General features: G+C 44.2%; 1 protein-coding gene across 1 annotated transcript in view; it reads right to left on the reverse strand.

Annotated features, from left to right (window-relative positions):
- Positions 1-21,901, reverse strand: part of LOC117510137 (cell cycle checkpoint protein RAD17-like) — a 91,364-nt gene that overhangs the window by 63,665 nt on the left and 5,798 nt on the right. The window contains exon 3 of the mRNA XM_034169750.1: positions 7,365-7,616. Within this exon, the coding sequence (XP_034025641.1) occupies positions 7,365-7,616 (252 nt within the window). The remainder of the gene's footprint in view (positions 1-7,364; positions 7,617-21,901) is intronic.

The raw sequence follows: 21,901 nt of genomic DNA on the forward strand, positions 1-21,901 counted from the left end.
TATTCTCTGCACGATGTGTATAAACTGAAAATGAGCGGGTTAGTCCATTCCAGCTAGACTGTAAACAGAAACTCAAAAACAATAAATTCTATCATCTTGTAACTCACCAAATTAAAATAGCCCATAATAATGAACTGACTCGCAGTGGTGAACTTTGATACTCCAGATCCATCAGAAAATCGGTTTTGTTTTGCCTCTGTAGTACCCACAGGTGTCTGTCCTTTCTTGGTTGGATAGTTAGCAGATGTTGGATGGAATGAACAGCTGTGGTTGAATGTACATGTAGTTTGTCTACCACTTGGTGAACATTAGCCACATCTGATGATTTTGTGCTCATAGGTGCACTCCACCAACTGGCATCCACTTTCATGTGAGCGCCAGCTAACAACTTAAGCTAGCAGCCACAGGGAGAAACATTATGCCCACTATGTGGCAAATAGTGGATGAAATATACAATAGAATGTGACAGTGAAACTGGAATGGACAGAATTTATAGCTGGGGATGGCACCAAAAGTGTCACAGATCCTGTAAATTAGGGAAACAAAACACTGTTCCAGAAGAGTTTGAAACTTTTATAGCGCCTGTGCATGTTTCAGAATATTGTTCAAGAGTCCGCATCAGATGCATTAATAAAATGGAAGTGATGCATCTCCATCTTAACAATACACTCGTTTACAACCTACAGAACACGGACACCTGCTGGACAGTTCAGGAATGTGCAACCACATGAAATTATGAATTTCGTATCTAAAGGTCATAGTCAAGGCAGAGTTGCTTGTACTTTAATTTCTTTCACTGATTAACACACTGATGTCAGGGTGCTGCCATTCAAGGCACTCAAATGCACACCAGGAGCAGCTTGAGGACAATGTACCTTGTACAGGACTCACCATTAGCATTTTGAGCTTCACCCGTTAGCTCCACTTAATGTATGATTACTAGAAAAACGCAGCTCATAACTTTTAATGTCCACAACAAAGTAAACAGTTAGGAGAACCACCTCGTAATCCCCCAAAATATGACTTCATAAACTCCAAAAACCAAAATAAAATAACCTTCTTCTTCTTTGGAGCTTATTGGCAGCTTTCAAATCAGCACGGCATTACCACCGGCAAGTGTTTGGGTGTGGAACTGAATGGAACTGAATGAATGGATTCTGACGTGTTATCAAAAATAACATAGATATGTTCCCCACATGAGTAAAAATCCAGATTTCCTGTAATTTCCAGAACATTTTCATCACTGGTGTTATAACAGTCTCACTGAAACAGTTTGGAGGTAATGTGATGGAACTGCTGTGTGTTAATCTGTCAGGGATTTGGCCGGGTCAGGGCACTGAGCCCTTGTTTTTCCCCTTGTTGTGGTTCTCCGTCTGCTTCTGCGTTGATTTATCAGTAATGATTTTCATCATGAGTTATTCTGTTATGTTTTTCTTATCACTTTGTTACTTTCCATTCTTTAGCCATTGTCAAGTTCTGTTCTAGTTTTGTTCAGCCAGTTTGTGTTTTCATTGTTTTTCATTTAGCTTTCATCTGTATATGTTTTCTGTTATACTTTTATATCGGGTTTTGATTTCTGTTGATTAGTCTGTTCCTGTTTAATTCTGCTTTTGTATTGATTTTCTGATCAGTTCTAGTTGCTCTTGTATTTATGCTTATATTTGATTTTGGTTCCTGTTGTTGTATTACATTCTGACCTTGATTTCCATTTTACTCTGTTCTGCTTTTGCTGTTTGTTTCCACTCTGCACCTCCCATCATGTCTTCATTCCTGGTCTCACGCCCAGTTACTTCTGTTCACTCCACGCCCTGCACCTGACATTATGTTTTTTCCCTCACTTTGATGCAGTCTGTTTTGTTTCTGTTCACTCACACTCTTGCACCTGCTCCCGTGTCTTTGTCTATTACATCACGCCACTTTGCTCACTCCCTACCTCACACTTTTGTCCTGTCTTACTCTTTAGCCAGAAGCCACACCCCTTCTAGATTGTTCCTCACGTGCACCTCATTTACACCATCTGTCCCTCACTTCTCCCTAATTAGTCCACAAGTATTTAAACTCCACAGTCCTTCACTTCTTCGCCAGATTGTAGTCTTTGTACTCTTTCCAGCGCCCATCACAGTCCTGTTTTTGTCTTGCCGTGTTCTGAACTTTGCTCTGTACCTCGACCATGCCTTTTGCTTCATCCCGGATGTCCGAGTTTGCTCGTGCCTCTGAACCCTGCTCGTTTGTGACTGCGTCTCAGCCTGATCCTGTTTGTACCTCTGCCACGCTGACTGATTACGTGTACCGAAACCAAGCCTGGAATAAAGACCATGATTTCTCCCACACCAAAGCCTTGTCTGGGGGTTTGCAATGCGGGTCCAGCCGCTCCTGGTGACGGGCTCCCTCCCGTCCTGACAGTACAATCTGGCCAGAAATTGGACCCAGCGAACTCCACGTCAGTTGTCAGAGCCAACGACCTTGCCCTAATCAGAGACATTTTTTCCGAAATTGAATTCTGCTTTGACTGTTTTAGAGCTTGTTTCACACCCAAGAAAAGATCTGATTATCTTAACCAAGCCCTGGATCTTGTTGAGGCCAATGCTTGGCTGTATGGGTTTTTCCCAGACCTGGAAAAACTAGACGAGTTTTTTGCAGCTGAGAAACTTCCAGCTTGGATCAGACAGCCTGAAGGCCATCTGGAATCCAGCCTCCCACTCTCTGACAGCGACGCCGAGTGGGAGGACATTGATGACGACGCATCATCAGAGGCTGAAGGTCAGGCGCTGCAGGACACGGCTAATACACTATTTAAAATTCAAGACTTATTTTTTGAGTATCAGGACTGCCGCAGTCGGCGGAACCAACAGCGAATTTTCTCAGCTCTTGATCAGATCTTTGTAGCCGAACCAGAGCTGCTAACCACATTTCCTGAGCTGAGTGACATTAAGACGCAGTTTAAGCTAGGGTCGGTCCCACCCTGTATTCAGGACCCCATGGACTTTTTGTTCGAGGCCGAGCTCACCACCACCTGTTGTGAGGAGCCGCGCGTCATTACGCTTTCAGACGCTGCTCTCGCTCCAGCCTGGTACGACACTACACCAAGGAAAACTGCTTACCTGCTGCCCTTTGTTCCTGAAATGCAGTCAGACGATCCAGCCACACTCCAGATTCCCCCAAAGCCAGCACCACGGAAAGTCCAAGCAGTGCGCGAGGCCTCGCGGCATGTTCCTGGTGAGCTGTGCGTCCCTGACGCTGGTTCCACAGCGCGGCCGCTCCATGTAGCGCCAGTCCCCGCACCACGGAGAAGCCGAACGCCACAGCCAAAATCACGAGCTCCAGCCACAGTGATCTCTCCAGCTCCAGCATTGCCCGAACCCTCTTTTGCGACCACTCCATGTTCGGCTGAACACTCGCCACTGAGGTCGCAAATCGAGCCATCGGGAGAAGTCCTGTCGTCATGGAGCTCGGAGGAGCCCGTGTCTCATGAGCAAGTTAAGTCGCCCATGTCTTCTGTGTGTCCCGCCTCGGTCGCGGCGTACGGCCTGCCGCTTGATGGTGTTGTCATGGCGCGCGGCCTGCCGCTTGATGGTGTTGTCATGGCGCGCGGCCCGCAGCCCGACGAGGAAGCCGTCATGGCGCGCGGCCCGCTACCCGACGAGGAAGCCGTCATGGCGCGCGGTCCGCTACCCGACGAGGAAGCCGTCATGGCGCGCGGCCCGCTACCCGACGAGGAAGCCGTCATGGCGCGCGGCCCGCTACCCGACGAGGAAGCCGTCATGGCGCGCGGCCCGCTACCCGACGAGGAAGCCGTCATGGCGCGCGGCCCGCTACCCGACGAGGAAGCCGTCATGGTGCGCGGCCCGCTACCCGACGAGGAAGCCGTCATGGTGCGCGGCCCGCTACCCGACGAGGAAGCCGTCATGGTGCGCGGCCCGCTACCCGACGAGGAAGCCGTCATGGTGCGCGGCCCGCTACCCGACGAGGAAGCCGTCATGGTGCGCGGCCCGCTACCCGACGAGGAAGCCGTCATGGTGCGCGGCCCGCTACCCGACGAGGAAGCCGTCATGGTGCGCGGCCCGCTACCCGACGAGGAAGCCGTCATGGTGCGCGGCCCGCTACCCGACGAGGAAGCCGTCATGGTGCGCGGCCCGCTGCCCGAAGTCAGTGACGTCTCGGCGCGCACTAGGTCGTCACTTCTACCAATCCATGCTACCCCTGTCGGTCCAGCTTCGTTGTCACCTACAGCCCACTCAGACTCTGCTTCCGTGTGCATCGCAACCACCTCACTGGTGACGTCACGCCAATCTGCCATCTCACCCTCACCTACTGTCGTTGAAACTTCACTGTGCTCTGCCTTCGCTTCATTCTCGCTGGCTGCTGATGGGGTCTCTCCGCACCGGGTGACTCGACCAGTGGTGGCTCCAGAGGGGGGAGCCCGCCCGCACACTGACAGTTCATCCGTTCCAGGGCATCTACAAGCTGCACCAGCATCTGTCCTGGAGACAACCTCCAAAAACAGAAACTGCAGGACGGTCAGTGGTTTTTCGTTGTTCCTCTGGTTACTTTTGATCGGTTCACATGCCTGTGATGCTCTCAGAAGTCTGTTAAAACTGCCTTGTCTGAACCTAAAACAGTCTTCTTATGAGTCTGTGAGAAATACGTTAAAAGCACTACTACCGAGCCAGAGAAGGTTTTCTTGTAAATTGTTTACAAAATTGCTAAATTCTTCATGTCACATTCTGAAACAGGCTTCATGCAAATTTCTTTTTCGAGTAGTGACTGCCCTATGTGTATTCCAGATCTGCAGATTCTTTTCTGTGTTTGGTGCCTTCCCAGAAGGTCGTTATTTTGGGGGATGTAACATCTTTCAAGCAGGTGCTGTATCCGTTTACTGGTTCCCAAATTATTCTTTCAGTCTGGATCACTTTACAGATTTATCTGGAATGATCAGTGTGAATGATTTGCAGAACGAGATCTACAAGGGTGGCCTGTTCTCAGGTGATATTTCTGTTCCTTGGCTGTATACTATATCCTGCAAGTGGTTACTAAACACTGTAGGTTTTTTGATCTTGTATTTGTGTGCCTTGTTTAAACTCCTTTTGGCTGCTCATATTAGTGCTTTAGTTCAATGGTTGAAGCCCTATTTGAATACACTAAACTCCTGGCCCTCGATCACTTGGATGGTTACACGATACTGGGGTTTGGAGACTGGCTACAGTTTTCCCTCTTGGTGGGTTTTTGGGGCAGTCTGGATTTCACTGATTTGTTCATTTCTGTGGTTTTGCCACTTGGTTTATTTCCCTTTTAAATGGCTGTTTTTTCTTTTATGTGGTTCCAGGCATCTAGTCCCCAGATCTGTTCCTTTGTGTACTTGTATCTCCGCCTCTGTGTCCCATGCCCCCCAGAGTCCGGTCACTGATATGGCTAGCCACTTTGTGAAGGCTCATGGTCGTCCTCCGGACCTTGCCCGGAGTCGGTTCCCTGCTTTGCCTGTGCGCTGGATTTTTCATTATAGACGTCCTCCTGCTAGTATTTCACTCCCACCGCTTCCGGCACCTGTTTTTGGTCTTGTTTTCGGTCTTCCGTGGGGTCTCCTGCCATGTGGGCCTCCTGTGTGCTGCTCAGGTCTCTGTGTGCCCTCCTCCATGTGTTTTCCCCCGCCGCCCTCCCCGTCGGGTTGTGTTGTTGCGTCCGTCCGGTGTCGGACGCTTTGGGAGGGGGTTCTGTCAGGGATTTGGCCGGGTCAGGGCACTGAGCCCTTGTTTTTCCCCTTGTTGTGGTTCTCCATCTGCTTCTGCGTTGATTTATCAGTAATGATTTTCATCATGAGTTATTCTATGTTTTTCTTATCACTTTGTTACTTTCCATTCTTTAGCCATTGTCAAGTTCTGTTCTAGTTTTGTTCAGCCAGTTTGTGTTTTCATTGTTTTTCATTTAGCTTTCATCTGTATATGTTTTCTGTTATACTTTTATATCGGGTTTTGATTTCTGTTGATTAGTCTGTTCCTGTTTAATTCTGCTTTTGTATTGATTTTCTGATCAGTTCTAGTTGCTCTTGTATTTATGCTTATATTTGATTTTGGTTCCTGTTGTTGTATTACATTCTGACCTTGATTTCCATTTTACTCTGTTCTGCTTTTGCTGTTTGTTTCCACTCTGCACCTCCCATCATGTCTTCATTCCTGGTCTCACGCCCAGTTACTTCTGTTCACTCCACGCCCTGCACCTGACATTATGTTTTTTCCCTCACTTTGATGCAGTCTGTTTTGTTTCTGTTCACTCACACTCTTGCACCTGCTCCCGTGTCTTTGTCTATTACATCACGCCACTTTGCTCACTCCCTACCTCACACTTTTGCCCTGTCTTACTCTTTAGCCAGAAGCCACACCCCTTCTAGATTGTTCCTCACGTGCACCTCGTTTACACCATCTGTCCCTCACTTCTCCCTAATTAGTCCACAAGTATTTAAACTCCACAGTCCTTCACTTCTTCGCCAGATTGTAGTCTTTGTACTCTTTCCAGCGCCCATCACAGTCCTGTTTTTGTCTTGCCGTGTTCTGAACTTTGCTCTGTACCTCGACCATGCCTTTTGCTTCATCCCGGATGTCTGAGTTTGCTCGTGCCTCTGAACCCTGCTCGTTTGTGACTGCATCTCAGCCTGATCCTGTTTGTACCTCTGCCACGCTGACTGATTACATGTGTACCGAAACCAAGCCTGGAATAAAGACCATGATTTCTCCCACACCAAAGCCTTGTCTGGGGGTTTGCATTGCGGGTCCAGCCGCTCCTGGTGACGGGCTCCCTCCCGTCCTGACATAATCACTGATGAAGTAGGTCACTTTTTGGCAGGACTGTTCAAATGTCATCGTATGTAGTTAGAGAGGAGGATGCTGAGGAAGCTGCTCAGCATCCTGGACAACACCTCCCACCCCTGCATGCCACACCAATGTCCTGTCAGAGCACCTTCAGCCATAGACTGAGACCACTGAGGCACACCACAGAACGCCACAGGAGGTCTTTCCTACCTGTGGTAATTGGACTATAAAATTCCTCCTCCTTCTGCAGGATGAATACATAACAAACAGAGTTATTCAGGGTTATGAATAACTCAATCTTATGAGTGATTGTCAAATGTCTTCCAGTCAATTTGCATAAATTTGTACTTACTGTTAAAGAAAAAAAAACATTGTCCACAGTTTCCTGTTTCTGTACTCTGGCAAAATAATTTCCTTTGGGACAAATAAAGCTGATCTTAACACTCAACCAGAAAGAATTCATTTGCATCTGTAACAAACATGTAATGTATGGGTGTGGCACTGTAATTGCACCTTCCAGTTATTACTAGTCCCTGAGAAAGAAAAGCACCTACTGATACTGACCTGTGAGTTTGGTGAGTATCTGTCTACCCAAGGCACATCTGGGTCCTCCTGTGACTCTTTAAGGTAGTAGGAAGAAGAGGAGTGGTGGTTTTCTGAACCACTAAGTTCCCCTTTTCTCTTTCTGGGCCTTTTCCCCCCATAGGACTCACTTTTGGAACACAAAGACAAAGACTGGGTCTCCTTCCTTCTCCCAGAGACGGAAAAGCTCCGTTCTGGTAGGTCACTGAAGGCTGGATCCACCCAACGGTTGACCTAAGGAGAAACATTCAACACATGAGGGAATACTACTCTAGATAATCACTGCCCTAGACCCTCCAACTCACCACAGATACAGACCTTTTCATACTCCAAGGCCAGGGTCGTCGTTATTTTGCAAAGTTTTGAAATGTAATACTCTGACCCCCTGAATAGGTTCCAATTGATGAGAAAACATGCTGTGTAAAAGTTTGTTTGCATGAATTAATTTTTAGAGCAGGCTCAAAAGCATCGAAATTTTGCTACTTTCATGCTATATAACGCTATACAAACTAGTAAGTCCCTTCAGCTGCTCCCTTGGTTTGCACTCGGGGTTGCAACTCCATGTTACATGGAGAAATGTGGCATAGGTGGGATCTGAACCGGGAACCTTCTGCACTGAAACCAAGCGCACTAACCACTTGGCCACCACCCCTGCTTCCTACTAACTAAAGCTTGAACATCACCTGTGGAAGCCATCTTGAATTTCTAAGTGATTCATCAGGACTTTTGATATGTTGTTTAGGGCTCCGTCACACTGAGTACGAATGAGCATGAGCCAAGCATCAGACGGAATGTCAAAAATAAATAAATAAATAAATAAAAATAATTAAAAAAAAAAAAAGAAATTGTGCCACATCTGGGGGGAATAAGAATTGTGGAGGACAGCCTGTTGGGAAAGTGTAGTGACACGGACCCACAACAGGGGGCGTAGATGATCGGACAATGAAAGAGTTGAATATGAACACTTTACTGTTGTGAAAGAGCACAACCAAAACACAGGATTACAGAATTTGAGCAAACAGTCAATCCACAAAGGTGACGTGTGGGCAGGCTCGAGGATAGAAGACGTCTGTCCTGAGAAGAACCGGAACCACACGATTTCCTCCGCCACCGAACCTGGAGAATACTGGAGCTGCCAAGTTCCGAGTCCCCAGGTGGCCACCGTCTCCGAGTGTCGGATCTGGTACTGCTGGTGAGGAGCAAAAACAGTCAGATGTGGGTGCGTGCACACTCAGTAACAACAATGGTGGGAATTCCACCTCCACCTCTAACACACACTCGTGCAGCTCCTGTCTAACCACTTATCTGGTTGGGGTGTGAAGCGAAGCTGTCGCTGATCACACCAAACGCCAATCTCTCAGATAAGGAACACCACAGGAAAGCAGCTGCAAAAAGAGTTCAGACTAAGACACAGTTTTAGTTTTAAGGCTGAGAATATTACCTTCACAGGTAGATGATATCTCGGCAACGAGGTGGAGACGACGTCCGGTTTTTATGGAGTGGAATGATGAAGTGTAGATGGATGACAGCTGTCATGAGATAATGAGTGACAGCTGTCACCCCTGGCTGTGTCCGTGGCGGCAGCGCCCTCTCGTGCCTGAAGCCCGCACTTCAGGCAGGGCGCCCTCTGGTGGTGGGCCAGCAGTACCTCCTCTTCTGGCGGCCCACAGAACACAGCCACCTCAATACCCAAACTGTGCTCCGATCTGCCCCAACTGATTTGCGCGCATGAGCCCCCGAACACAGTACAAATGTAGGAGGAACACTGTAAGAGTACCTTGACAGCTGCCAGAATGTAGTAAGAACAATAAGAACGCACTTACAAGCCATACGATTGGGGTTCAGCAGAATACATTCCAGCAGCACGCGAGGTGCACTCGTGGTGTGTTCAGGCACATTCGGGACATTCGGCCAGGGTTCAAAGTGCCGGAACCGTACAGAACATCCCCCCGAACGCGATCTGAATATCACAAAAGCCGTTTTTACACCGTACGATTGTTTAGAATTCAGTCAGACTGCAGTCAGATGGCACTTCGATTGCCGTTCAATATTTTTCCACTTCAACTGCACCCTGAATGTTTTGCTCATGTTCAAAACATCCAGGGCTGCCGTACGGCTGTGCCCGACTGTTTGGACTGCACTCAGACTCTTGTCCGATGGCCACAAATGCACCTCAACACCTCCTGAATGTGGGTCGGAGTTTAATTTGGCCAACATTCGGCCTCTAGTGTGATGGGGTATTAGGATGGGGCACCATTAAGCTATAGTTGGTATAGCTTGTTTGTATAGTAATAGTAAATTCTAACATTTTTCTAACATTTAATTTTTCTCTAAACATTTTACTTGTCGAAATTATTATTATTTTAAGTAGTATTAGTAGTTGTAGTAAAAAAACGGCTTCAAAACTGGACCTTTAATCTAGGGGTGTTGGGGGGGGGGGGCACATCCCTGCCCAAAGCCCCCATTCCATTTGGATTCGCCCCTGCTTTGGCGTTTGAGCAAAAAGAATGGATAACATTTATTTATGCAGGTATGACCAGATTTACAGGTAAGAAAGTTTTATTGCGTTTTCACATCATGTGGTCCTCAGAAAAAGAGTTTAGGTGCATTTGAGTGGAAAATAGTGTTAGTTGTTGACGCGTCGCAGAGGATCAGCTGTTTTTAACGAGGAGATACGGAGCGGCTCAGAGAAAAAAAACATAAAAATGTCTTTGTAAAGCTCAGTGCAGGTGTGCTGTTGTCACCACGCTTTAAAAGGTGAGGAGGAGTCGTAGCTACTGCAAAAAAAACGCGAATGAAAAGCTCACAGCTCGCTTAAAGTGGGCAGTTCAGTCAAACCCTGACCCCCTGCCCACGGACCAAGATTAATGCTGCTATCGACCCACAATGTAAAAATAATAGTAACGCACAGTGACTTGGAGAAGTAACTTTAATCTGATTACTGATTTGGAAAGATTAACGCATTAGATTACTCGTTACTAAAAAAGTGGTTAGATTAGAGTAACGCGTGACTAAGTAACGCATTACCGACATCACTGCTGATACCAATACACATGTATTGGATTGACTGTACATAAGGGAAGGAGAATCAAAAGAAATATCATCAAATCATACATGTATTCATGTGGTAATTCATGCAATTGGGTTAGTGAGCATGTGTTCAATGACCTGATTAAAAAGGGGCATCAAACCAGTATAAGAGGAGTCCCCAAAATTCTGCAAACTGTTATAAATGGTAAATGGACTGCATTTATATAGCGCTTTTCCATCTGTATCAGACGATCAAAGCGCTTTACAATTATGCCTCACATTCACCCCGATGTCAGGGTGCTGCCATACAAGGCGCTCACTACACACCGGGAGCAATAGGGGATTAAAGGCCTTGCCCAAGGGCCCTTAGTGATTTTCCAGTCAGGCGGGGATTTGAACCCATGATCTTCTGGACTCAAGCCCAACACCTTAACCACTAGACCATCACCTCCCCCAAAGAAGAAGAGAGAAGAGATATATAGATATATAACGAAGAAATGTGAGTTTATCCACTCCTGCAAAATTTGTTAAAAAGGCTGATGCTGTGGGCCACCAGGTGGCACTAAAGTTCCTCAAATTTAGGCACGTTGAGTACTTTGGCGCCCCCTGGTGACCAGCGCCATCAAGACCCCAATGTTTTTGAAGTTACATTTGATAGAGTAGGGCCTATATTTGTTAACATTGAAATCTGGTTAGGTCTTAATGGCGCAGAGGGTTATGGGCTTTCAAATACAGCCAATTTCACAAAATGACCAGACTTTGAGCGCCCCCTATATTCAGCGCCATTGATCCCCCAACCTAATACGTATGTAAGATGAAAGAGTTTGCCTCCATAAGTCATTTGGTAGTTAAACTAGCTTGGAGACTTGATGGCACTGAATGTTACACCACTTGAAAGCTAGGAATTTCACGAAATATCAGTTTTTGTGCATTTTTGCCTTGAACTTTGATGACCGCTGGCAATGTCACCGTTTGGTTTTAGATCAAAAGATTTTGGGAAAGTTCGTTTCTTGGTAGGTTCCATCTCTGAGCTATGTTTAGTTGAAATACGAGTCAGCTTGAATCACAGCCCACCTGATCCTTAAAAAAAAGGAAAACTTTAAACTCCTGGAAATATGGTCTAAAAAGTGTTTATGTTGGACAAACTGGCAAATGTTTGTGCTGCACACTCGATAAAACCTTAATCATTAATTAAATACAGCCATTCATCCATTTTTCTGAACTTTCTTATTCCAATAAGGGGTCACATGGATCAATCAATCAATCAATTTTTTTTTTATATAGCGCCAAATCACAACAAACAGTTGCCCCAAGGCGCTTTATATTGTAAGGCAAGGCCATACAACAATTATGTAAAACCCCAACGGTCAAAACGACCCCCTGTGAGCAAGCACTTGGCTACAGTGGGAAGGAAAAACTCCCTTTTAACAGGAAGAAACCTCCAGCAGAACCAGGCTCAGGGAGGGGCAGTCTTCTGCTGGGACTGGTTGGGGCTGAGGGAGAAAACCGGGAAAAAGACATGCTGTGGAGGGGAGCAGAGATCGATCACTAATGATTAAATGCAGAGTGGTGCATACAGAGCAAAAAGAGAAAGAAACAGTGCATCATGGGAACCCCCCAGCAGTCTACGTCTATAGCAGCATAACTAAGGGATGGTTCAGGGTCACCTGATCCAGCCCTAACTATAAGCTTTAGCAAAAAGGAAAGTTTTAAGCCTAATCTTAAAAGTAGAGAGGGTGTCTGTCTCCCTGATCTGAATTGGGAGCTGGTTCCACAGGAGAGGAGCCTGAAAGCTGAAGGCTCTGCCTCCCATTCTACTCTTACAAACCCTAGGAACTACAAGTAAGCCTGCAGTCTGAGAGCGAAGCGCTCTAATGGGGTGATATGGTACTACGAGGTCCCTAAGATAAGATGGGACCTGATTATTCAAAACCTTATAAGTAAGAAGAAGAATTTTAAATTCTATTCTAGAACTAACAGGAAGCCAATGAAGAGAGGCCAATATGGGTGAGATATGCTCTCTCCTGCTAGTCCCCGTCAGTACTCTAGCTGCAGCATTTTGAATTAACTGAAGGCTTTTTAGGGAACTTTTAGGACAACCTGATAATAATGAATTACAATAGTCCAGCCTAGAGGAAATAAATGCATGAATTAGTTTTTCAGCATCACTCTGAGACAAGACCTTTCTGATTTTAGAGATATTGCGTAAATGCAAAAAAGCGGTCCTACATATTTGTTTAATATGCGCTTTGAATGACATATCCTGATCAAAAATGACTAAGATTTCTCACAGTATTACTAGAGGTCAGGGTAATGCCATCCAGAGTAAGGATCTGGTTAGACACCATGTTTCTAAGATTTGTGGGGCCAAGTACAATAACTTCAGTTTTATCTGAGTTTAAAAGCAGGAAATTAGAGGTCATCCATGTCTTTATGTCTGTAAGACAATCCTGCAAGCCTGTGGTACATAGCCAACTAACAAAGATAGATTGATCATATTTAAGATCGAAGCATTAAATAATGGTAGGGCTTCCTTGAGCAGCCTGGCAGGGATGGGGTCTAATAAACATGTTGATGGTTTGGATGAAGTAACTAATGAAGATAACTCAGACAGAACAATCGGAGAGAAAGAGTCTAACCAAATACCGGCATCACTGAGAGCAGCCAAAGATAACGATACATCTTTGGGATGGTTATGAGTAATTTCTTCTCTAATAGTTAAAATTTTGTTAGCAAAGAAAGTCATGAAGTCATTACTAGTTAAAGTTAATGGAATACTCAGCTCAATAGAGCTCTGACTCTTTGTCAGCCTGGCTACAGTGCTGAAAAGAAACCTGGGGTTGTTCTTATTTTCTTCAATTAGTGATGAGTAGAAAGATGTCCTAGCTTTACGGAGGGCTTTTTTATAGAGCAACAGACTCTTTTTCCAAGCTAAGTGAAGATCTTCTAAATTAGTGAGACGCCATTTCCTCTCCAACTTACGGGTTATCTGCTTTAAGCTACGAGTTTGTGAGTTATACCATGGAGTCAGACACTTCTGATTTAAAGCTCTCTTTTTCAGAGGAGCTACAGCATCCAAAGTTGTCTTCAATGAGGATGTAAAACTATTGACGAGATACTCTATCTCCCTTGCAGAGTTTAGGTAGCTACTCTGCACTGTGTTGGTATATGGCATTAGAGAACATAAAGAAGGAATCATATCCTTAAACCTAGTTACAGCGCTTTCTGAAAGACTTCTAGTGTAATGAAACTTATTCCCCACTGCTGGGTAGTCCATCAGAGTAAATGTTATTAAGAAATGATCAGACAGAAGGGAGTTTTCAGGGAATACTGTTAAGTCTTCTATTTCCATACCATAAGTCAGAACAAGATCTAAGATATGATTAAAGTGGTGGGTGGACTCAATTACTTTTTGAGCAAAGCCAATAGAGTCAAATAATAGATTAAATGCAGCGTTGAGGCTGTCATTCTCAGCATCTGTGTGGATGTTAAAATCGCCCACTATAATTATCTTATCTGAGCTAAGCACTAAGTCAGACAAAAGGTCTGAAAATTCACAGAGAAACTCACAGTAACGACCAGGTGGACGATAGATAATAACAAATAAAACTGGTTTTTGGGACTTCCAATTTGGATGGACAAGACTAAGAGACAAGCTTTCAAATGAATTAAAGGTCTGTCTGGGTTTTTGATTAATTAATAAGCTGGAATGGAAGATTGCTGCTAATCCTCTGCCCCGGCCCGTGCTACGAGCATTCTGACAGTTAGTGTGACTCGGGGGTGTTGACTCATTTAAACTAACATATTCATCCTGCTGTAACCAGGTTTCTGTTAGGCAGAATAAATCAATATGTTGATCAATTATTATATCATTTACCAACAGGGACTTAGAAGAGAGAGACCTAATGTTTAATAGACCACATTTAACTGTTTTAGTCTGTGGTGCAGTTGAAGGTGCTATATTATTTTTTCTTTTTGAATTTTTATGCTTAAATAGATTTTTGCTGGTTATTGGTGGTCTGGGAGCAGGCACCGTACGGGGATGGGGTAATGAGGGGATGGCAGGGGGAGAGAAGCTGCAGAGAGGTGTGTAAGACCACAACTCTGCCTCCTGGTCCCAACCCTGGACAGTCACAGTTTGGAGGATCCAAGAAAATTGGCCAGATTTCTAGAAATGAGAGCTGCTCCATCCAAAGTGGGATGGATGCCGTCTCTCCTAACAAGACCAGGTTTTCCCCAGAAGCTTTGCCAATTATCTATGAAGCCCACCTCATTTTTTGGACACCACTCAGACAGCCAGCAATTCAAGGAGAACATGCGGCTAAACATGTCACTCCCGGTCCGATTGGGGAGGGGCCCAGAGAAAACTACAGAGTCCGACATTGTTTTTGCAAAGTTACACACCGATTTAATGTTAATTTTAGTGACCTCCGATTGGCGTAACCGAGTGTCATTACTGCCGACGTGAATTACAATCTTACCAAATTTACGCTTAGCCTTAGCCAGCAATTTCAAATTTCCTTCAATGTCGCCTGCTCTGGCCCCCGGAAGACAATTGACTATGGTTGCTGGTGTCGCTAACTTCACATTTCTCAAAACAGAGTCGCCAATAACCAGAGTTTGATCCTCGGCGAGTGTATCGTCGAGTGGGGAAAAACGGTTAGAGATGTGAACGGGTTGACGGTGTACACGGGGCTTCTGTTTAGGGCTACGCTTCCTCCTCAGTCACTCAGTCAGCCTGCTTTCCCGACTGCTCGGGATCTGCCAGGGGGGAACTAACGGCGGCTAAGCTACCTTGGTCCGCACCGACTACAGGGGCCTGGCTAGCTGTAGAATTTTCCACGGTGCGGAGCCGAGTCTCCAATTCGCCCAGCCTGGCCTCCAAAGCTACGAATAAGCTACACTTATTACAAGTACCGTTACTGCTAAAGGAGGCCGAGGAATAACTAAACATTTCACACCCAGAGCAGAAAAGTGCGGGAGAGACAGGAGAAGCCGCCATGCTAAATCGGCTAAGAGCTAGTAGCTACGCTAACCAAGCGGATTCCTAAAAACACGCAAAGTGAATAATGTGTAAATAATTTAGAGGTAATTCAACAGAAGGAGTGCTTTAGTTAAGGCACCAGACAGGCCATGAAGCAGCACAGGTAACGCACAGCAACAGTGCTAAAAAATAAAATAAAAATCCACCAGACAGGCCATGGAGCAGCACAGGTAACGCACGACAACAGTGCTAAAAAAATAAAATAAAATAAAAATCCACCAGACAGGCTGTGGAGCAGCACAGGTAACGCACGGCAAGAGTGCTAAAAAATAAAATAAAATAAAATCCACCAGACAGGCTGTGGAGCAGCACAGGTAACGCACAGCAACAGTGCTAAAAAATAAAATAAAAATCCACCAGACAGGCCATGAAGCAGCACAGGTAACGCACGACAACGGTGCTAAAAAATAAAATAAAAATCCACCAGACAGGCCATGGAGCAGCACAGGTAACGCACGACAACAGTGCTAAAAAATAAAATAAAAATCCACCAGACAGGCCATGGAGCAGCACAGGTAACGCACGACAACAGTGCTAAAAAATAAAATAAAAATCCACCAGACAGGCCATGGAGCAGCACAGGTAACGCACGACAACAGTGCTAAAAAATAAAATAAAAATCCACCAGACAGGCCATGGAACAGCACAGGTAACGCACGACAACGGTGCTAAAAAATAAAATAAAATAAAAAAAATCCACCAGACACGCTGTGGAGCAGCACAGGTGAAGTGAAAAAGCACAAGTGAAAAAGTCTGTTAGTTCAGAGTCCAAAGCAGCAGGTAGCAGTCTCTGTGTAAACAGTTCGGCGTTCGGTGGGATGGGGGGAGGGGGTGGCTGGAGCCCACCCCTGCAGATGAGAGGCGGAGTCTACCCTGGCCAAATACAGTTGCTCACTTTACAAAAGCTTTGAAACAGAGTATGGTCACTTTATGACATCACTGAAAAGAGGCTGCCCTGTGATGTCATAAAGTCCCATCAGAGCTCAAAGCACTCTTTGTTGTCATAAAGCTCAATCATCACAAAGCCTACAAACAAGCATGGGTAGAGGTCACAGTGTTATTTTTACGACAGCAGGGAGCAGCAATCATCAATCACACTCTGAGAACTCTGAGAAAATTCAGTCAGAATGATGCAGGAAAACATGAAGGCGGTAAGATTCTTCAACACTTGATTCTTTGCCATGTGTTTTCCTGTCCTGTATTTTATGTGTGAATGATGCAGGAAAACATGGAGGAAGTAAGATTTTAACCGTTTTTTCCTGCGCTGTGTTTTATATCAGTCTTCAGTCTTATATTTACAAAACATTAATAATTACACAAGCAAAGCCAGATATCATTTTGAAAAACTGGAAGCTAAATGTGAACGTTAACATTTTACTAATAATTTTGTGTACTTTATATTACAGCACAACGATGGAGCCGTTTATCAGGACAAAAAGCAACAGATCCAGAAGAAATTTAGTCAACTCAAAGATCTGTTGAAGGAGGAAGAGAAAATGTTCAGCAGGAAAAGCTCCCAAGAGCGAGAGTCAGCCGTGGCTCCTCTGCTCCAGAAGACAACGGAGCAGCAACAATCTGCTCAGAAGGACCTGAAGGAGTTGGTCACATGTTTTAAAGAACAGATGGAAACCATGAAGTTCAATTTCAACAAACATCTGAAAGACCAGGAGGACCGTCACACAAAAACTCTGGCAGCCCAGGAGGAGAGGCTTTTGATTCAGAGAGACCAACACCAGAAAAAGATGGACCAACACCAGAAAGAGATGGGAGATATGAAACAAAATTTTATGGAAGAGCTGCAAAACCAGGACAAAAAGCATCAAAAAGAACTGACAGCCCAGAAACAGAGTTTCCAATTTAAGGAGGACAGTCACCAAAAACAGCTGAAAGACCTGAACAAACTATTTACAAAGGAACTGGCAACCTGGAAAGAGAAATATCGGCATAAGGAGGACTTACATCAATTAGAGCTGGAACACCTGGTAAATAAATTTAAAAAAGAACTCTCAAAACTGGAAGAACAAATTAAATCTCAGCAGGAAACCTACCAAAAGCACCTGGAGGACCTGGACAAGAGATGCAAAGACCTGGCAGCCCTGACAGAGAGTCTCCAGTCTAAGGAGGACAGCTATGAAAGAAAGTTTAAAGACCTGGAACACAAATTTAACAAATTGGCAGCACAGGAACAAAACTTTCGATCCAAGGAGCAAAGTTACCACAAAGAAATGGAAAACCTGGAAAAAAAATTTAAAAAAGAACTGGCAACTCTGGAAAAGGAGTTCCAGTCTAGGGAGGACAGCTATCGAAAAGAGCTGGAAGACCTCAGCATCAAATACAAAGAAGAAGCGTTGGCCAGGGAACATAATTTACAAGTTAAGGTGCAAAATTATGAGCAAAAGATGGAAGACTTGGAGAAATCATTCCAAAGAGAACTTGCAGCCCGAGATGAAAATTTCCAATCCAAGGAGGACCAATACCTGAAGATGCTAGAAGACTTGCAGACCAAGTTCAAAAAAGAACTGGCAGTCCAGGAAATTAATTTCAAATTAAAAGAGGACACACTTGAAAAAAGGCTGGAAGACCTGAAGAATACATTCATAACAAAACTGGCAGACCAAGAAGAAAAGACAAAACTAAAAGAGAACATGTATAAACAAGCAATGGATGACCAGGACAAAAGATTTAAAAATGAATTAGCTGCCCAAGAAAAGAAGTTTCAGAACCAGCTGGCTGATACCAAGAAGAGTTTCAGACCTTGGCCTATTATTGCTGCTGGTCTGATTATTGGCTTAGCAACGGCACGCTACCTCAACTTACCTGTGGTCAAAAATCAGGAATTGTGTCTGGGTATGTTTGGTGGATGTATTAATGGTCATTATTATTTTTATATGTGACTAAAATGCTTCTTAAACTAAAATTTAACAATGATTTCTCTGCCTGTCTGTCTGACCTATTATTTGCCAGACTCATAAACGGGATTACACATGGATTAGTCTGGGGTTAAATCACCATGTTCCCCTCACAGGCTAACACATTAGCATCACTTGCATTATACCGTAATCAGAGGGTGCCAGCTTTTGGTGCTTAACATTTTGGTTACGTGGTGTTTCTCTCAAGCAGTTTGCTTCGACAGTCACAAATGAGGCATATGCAGAAGCAGTGGTGGGCACAGGTCCGCTAATCGCTAATTATCGAAGATAATGTTTTCATTATTGGATTAGCTTTTCAGATAACTTTGAAAACCATCATCGGACCAACTATCTTCCGCTAAGTGTTGGTCCGATAATTTTTAGTCCGCTAACATTTGCCTGAATTCTTGTGTTCTATTGAACAGGGCATATTCACATGCTTGTTGCCATAGCAACTGATACCAATACACATGTATTGGATTGACTGTACATAAGGGAAGGAGAATCAAAAGAAAATATCAGATCAAACATGTATTCATGTGGTAATTCATGCAATTGGGTTAGTGAGCATGTGTTCAATGACCTGATTAAAACGGGGCATCAAACCAGTATAAGAGGAGTCCCCAAAATTCTGCAAACTGTTATACAAAGTAGAGATGTTAGTTTATCCACTCCTGCAAAATCTGTTAAAAAGGCTGATGGTGTGGGCCACCAGGTGGCGCTAAACGTCCTCAAAATTAGGCAAGTTGAGTATTTTGGCGCCCCCTGGTGACCAGCGCCATCAAGACCCCAATGTTTTTGCAGTTGCATTTGATAGAGTAGGGCCTATATTTGTTGATAACATTGAAATCTGGTTGGGGTCTTGATGGTGCAGAGGGTTATGGGCCTTTAAATTCAGCCAATATCACAAAATGACCAGAATTTGAGGGCCCCTATATTCAGCGCCATTGAGCCCCCAACCTAATATGTATGTAAGATGAAAGAGTTTGCCTCCAAAAGTCATTTGATAGTTAAACTACCTTGGAGACTTGATGGTGCTGAATGTTACACCACTTGAAAGCATTTTTGCCTTGAAGTTTGATGACCGCTGGCAAGGTCACCGTTTGGTTTTTGGTCAAAAGATTTTGGGAAAATTTGTTTCTTGGCAGGTTCCATCTCTAAGCCATGTTTAGTTGAAATCCGAGTCAGCTTGAATCACAGCCCACCTGATCCTTAAAAAAAAAAGAAAAAAAAAAAGGAAAACTTTACAGTCCTGGAAGTATGGTCTAAAAAGTGTTTACGTTGGACAAACTGGCAAACGTTTGTGCTGCACGCTCGATAAAACCTTAATATTAATTAAATACAGCCATTCATCCATTTTTCTGAACTTTCTTATTCCAATAAGGGGTCACAGAACATAAACAGAAATAAAATCTGTTAGTTTTTGTCAAAAGCATTTCTTTTCAGACATTATTATTGGCATGATTGGCACGAATGTCTTTCCATACCTATGAGCTCATTTTGGGAGGAAAAAACGTTTTAGTCGATTGTAGTTTATTGTCTGTATTGCAACATTTGTAAGAGGTGTCATTTTATTTAAAGCAGCAATTCGTTTTGACGTTATTAATTCGAGTGGACTCTGTCTCAGCAGAGAGCCGCGCAGAGTTGAAGCACGGAACGGAGGACGATTCTCGTTTCTCAACTGCAACAAGACAAGAGTCACAGTTAGTGACTTTAATCAACACAAAAGTGACTCATGATATTTTAATGGCTTTAAGAGGGGTTAAGAAGCGGACTTACGGCTTCTGAAGAGCAGCAAATCAAAGAGCCATGAGTCATTGAATCGAAGCATTGCTTCGATTCACGCTTCAAACTGGAGTCGCGCTGCAGAAACGGTTGATTACAGACGCTGTACTGAAAATAATCGTAACGTCCAAAATATGCGTAACAGTCCAAAATTATAGCGTAACAGGCTGTAACGCAACTTTGCGCTAGCTAGAACCCTGTATATATATATACTCAACAAAAATATAAACGCAACACTTTTGGTTTTGCTCCCATTTTGTATTATATTACCCTGTGTGTGTATATATATATATATATATATATATATATATATATATATATATATATACACACACTCAACAAAAATATAAACGCAACACTTTTGGTTTTGCTCCCATTTTGTATGAGATGAACTCAAAGATCTAAAACTTTTTCCACATACCCAATATCACCATTTCCCTCAAATACTGTTCACAAACCAGTCTAAATCTGTGATAGTGAGGACTTGTCCTTTGCTGAGATAATCCATCCCACCTCACAGGTGTGCCATATCAAGATGCTGATTAGACACCATGATTAGTGCACAGGTGTGCCTTAGACTGCCCACAATAAAAGGCCACTCTGAAAGGTGCAGTTTTGTTTTATTGGGGGGGGGGGGATACCAGTCAGTATCTGGTGTGACCACCATTTGCCTCATGCAGTGCAACACATCTCCTTCGCATCATCCGTGAAGAGAACACCTCTCCAACGTGCCAAACGCCAGCGAATGTGAGCATTTGCCCACTCAAGTCGGTTACGACGACGAACTGGAGTCAGGTCGAGACCCCGATGAGGACGACGAGCATGCAGATGAGCTTCCCTGAGACGGTTTCTGACAGTTTGTGCAGAAATTCTTTGGTTATGCAAACCGATTGTTTCAGCAGCTGTCCGAGTGGCTGGTCTCAGACGATCTTGGAGGTGAACATGCTGGATGTGGAGGTCCTGGGCTGGTGTGGTTACACGTGGTCTGCGGTTGTGAGGCTGGTTTGATGTACTGCCAAATTCTCTGAAACGCCTTTGGAGACGGCTTATGGTAGAGAAATGAACATTCAGTACACGAGCAACAGCTCTGGTTGACATTCCTGCTGTCAGCATGCCAATTGCACGCTCCCTCAAATCTTGCGACATCTGTGGCATTGTGCTGTGTGATAAAACTGCACCTTTCAGAGTGGCCTTTTATTGTGGGCAGTCTAAGGCACACCTGTGCACTAATCATGGTGTCTAATCAGCATCTTGATATGGCACACCTGTGAGGGGGGATGGATTATCTCAGCAAAGGAGAAGTCCTCACTATCACAGATTTAGACTGGTTTGTGAACAATATTTGAGGGAAATGGTGATATTGGGTATGTGGAAAAAGTTTTAGATCTTTGAGTTCATCTCATACAAAATGGGAGCAAAACCAAAAGTGTTGCGTTTATATTTTTGTTGAGTGTGTATATATATATATATATATATATATATATATATATATATATATATATATATATATATATATATACACACACACACACTCGCTGAGTTACCCGTTCTATGCACGGGTAATAGAGAAGAATTTTAGCCATATACAGTATATGTATATTTCATGTCACTTTAGTTAAGGTGCAGTAAGTTGCACTGCATTGTGTGTATGATGCCATCATTAATATTCATAGAGCAATTTGTGACATTCATGAGACTCAAGTGAATGATGATAAAAAGGTGATAATGTCATATCACTGCAATGCTGTGGG

The sequence above is a fragment of the Thalassophryne amazonica genome, chromosome 5 (assembly GCF_902500255.1).
Source record: "Thalassophryne amazonica chromosome 5, fThaAma1.1, whole genome shotgun sequence".
NCBI lineage: Eukaryota > Metazoa > Chordata > Actinopteri > Batrachoidiformes > Batrachoididae > Thalassophryne > Thalassophryne amazonica.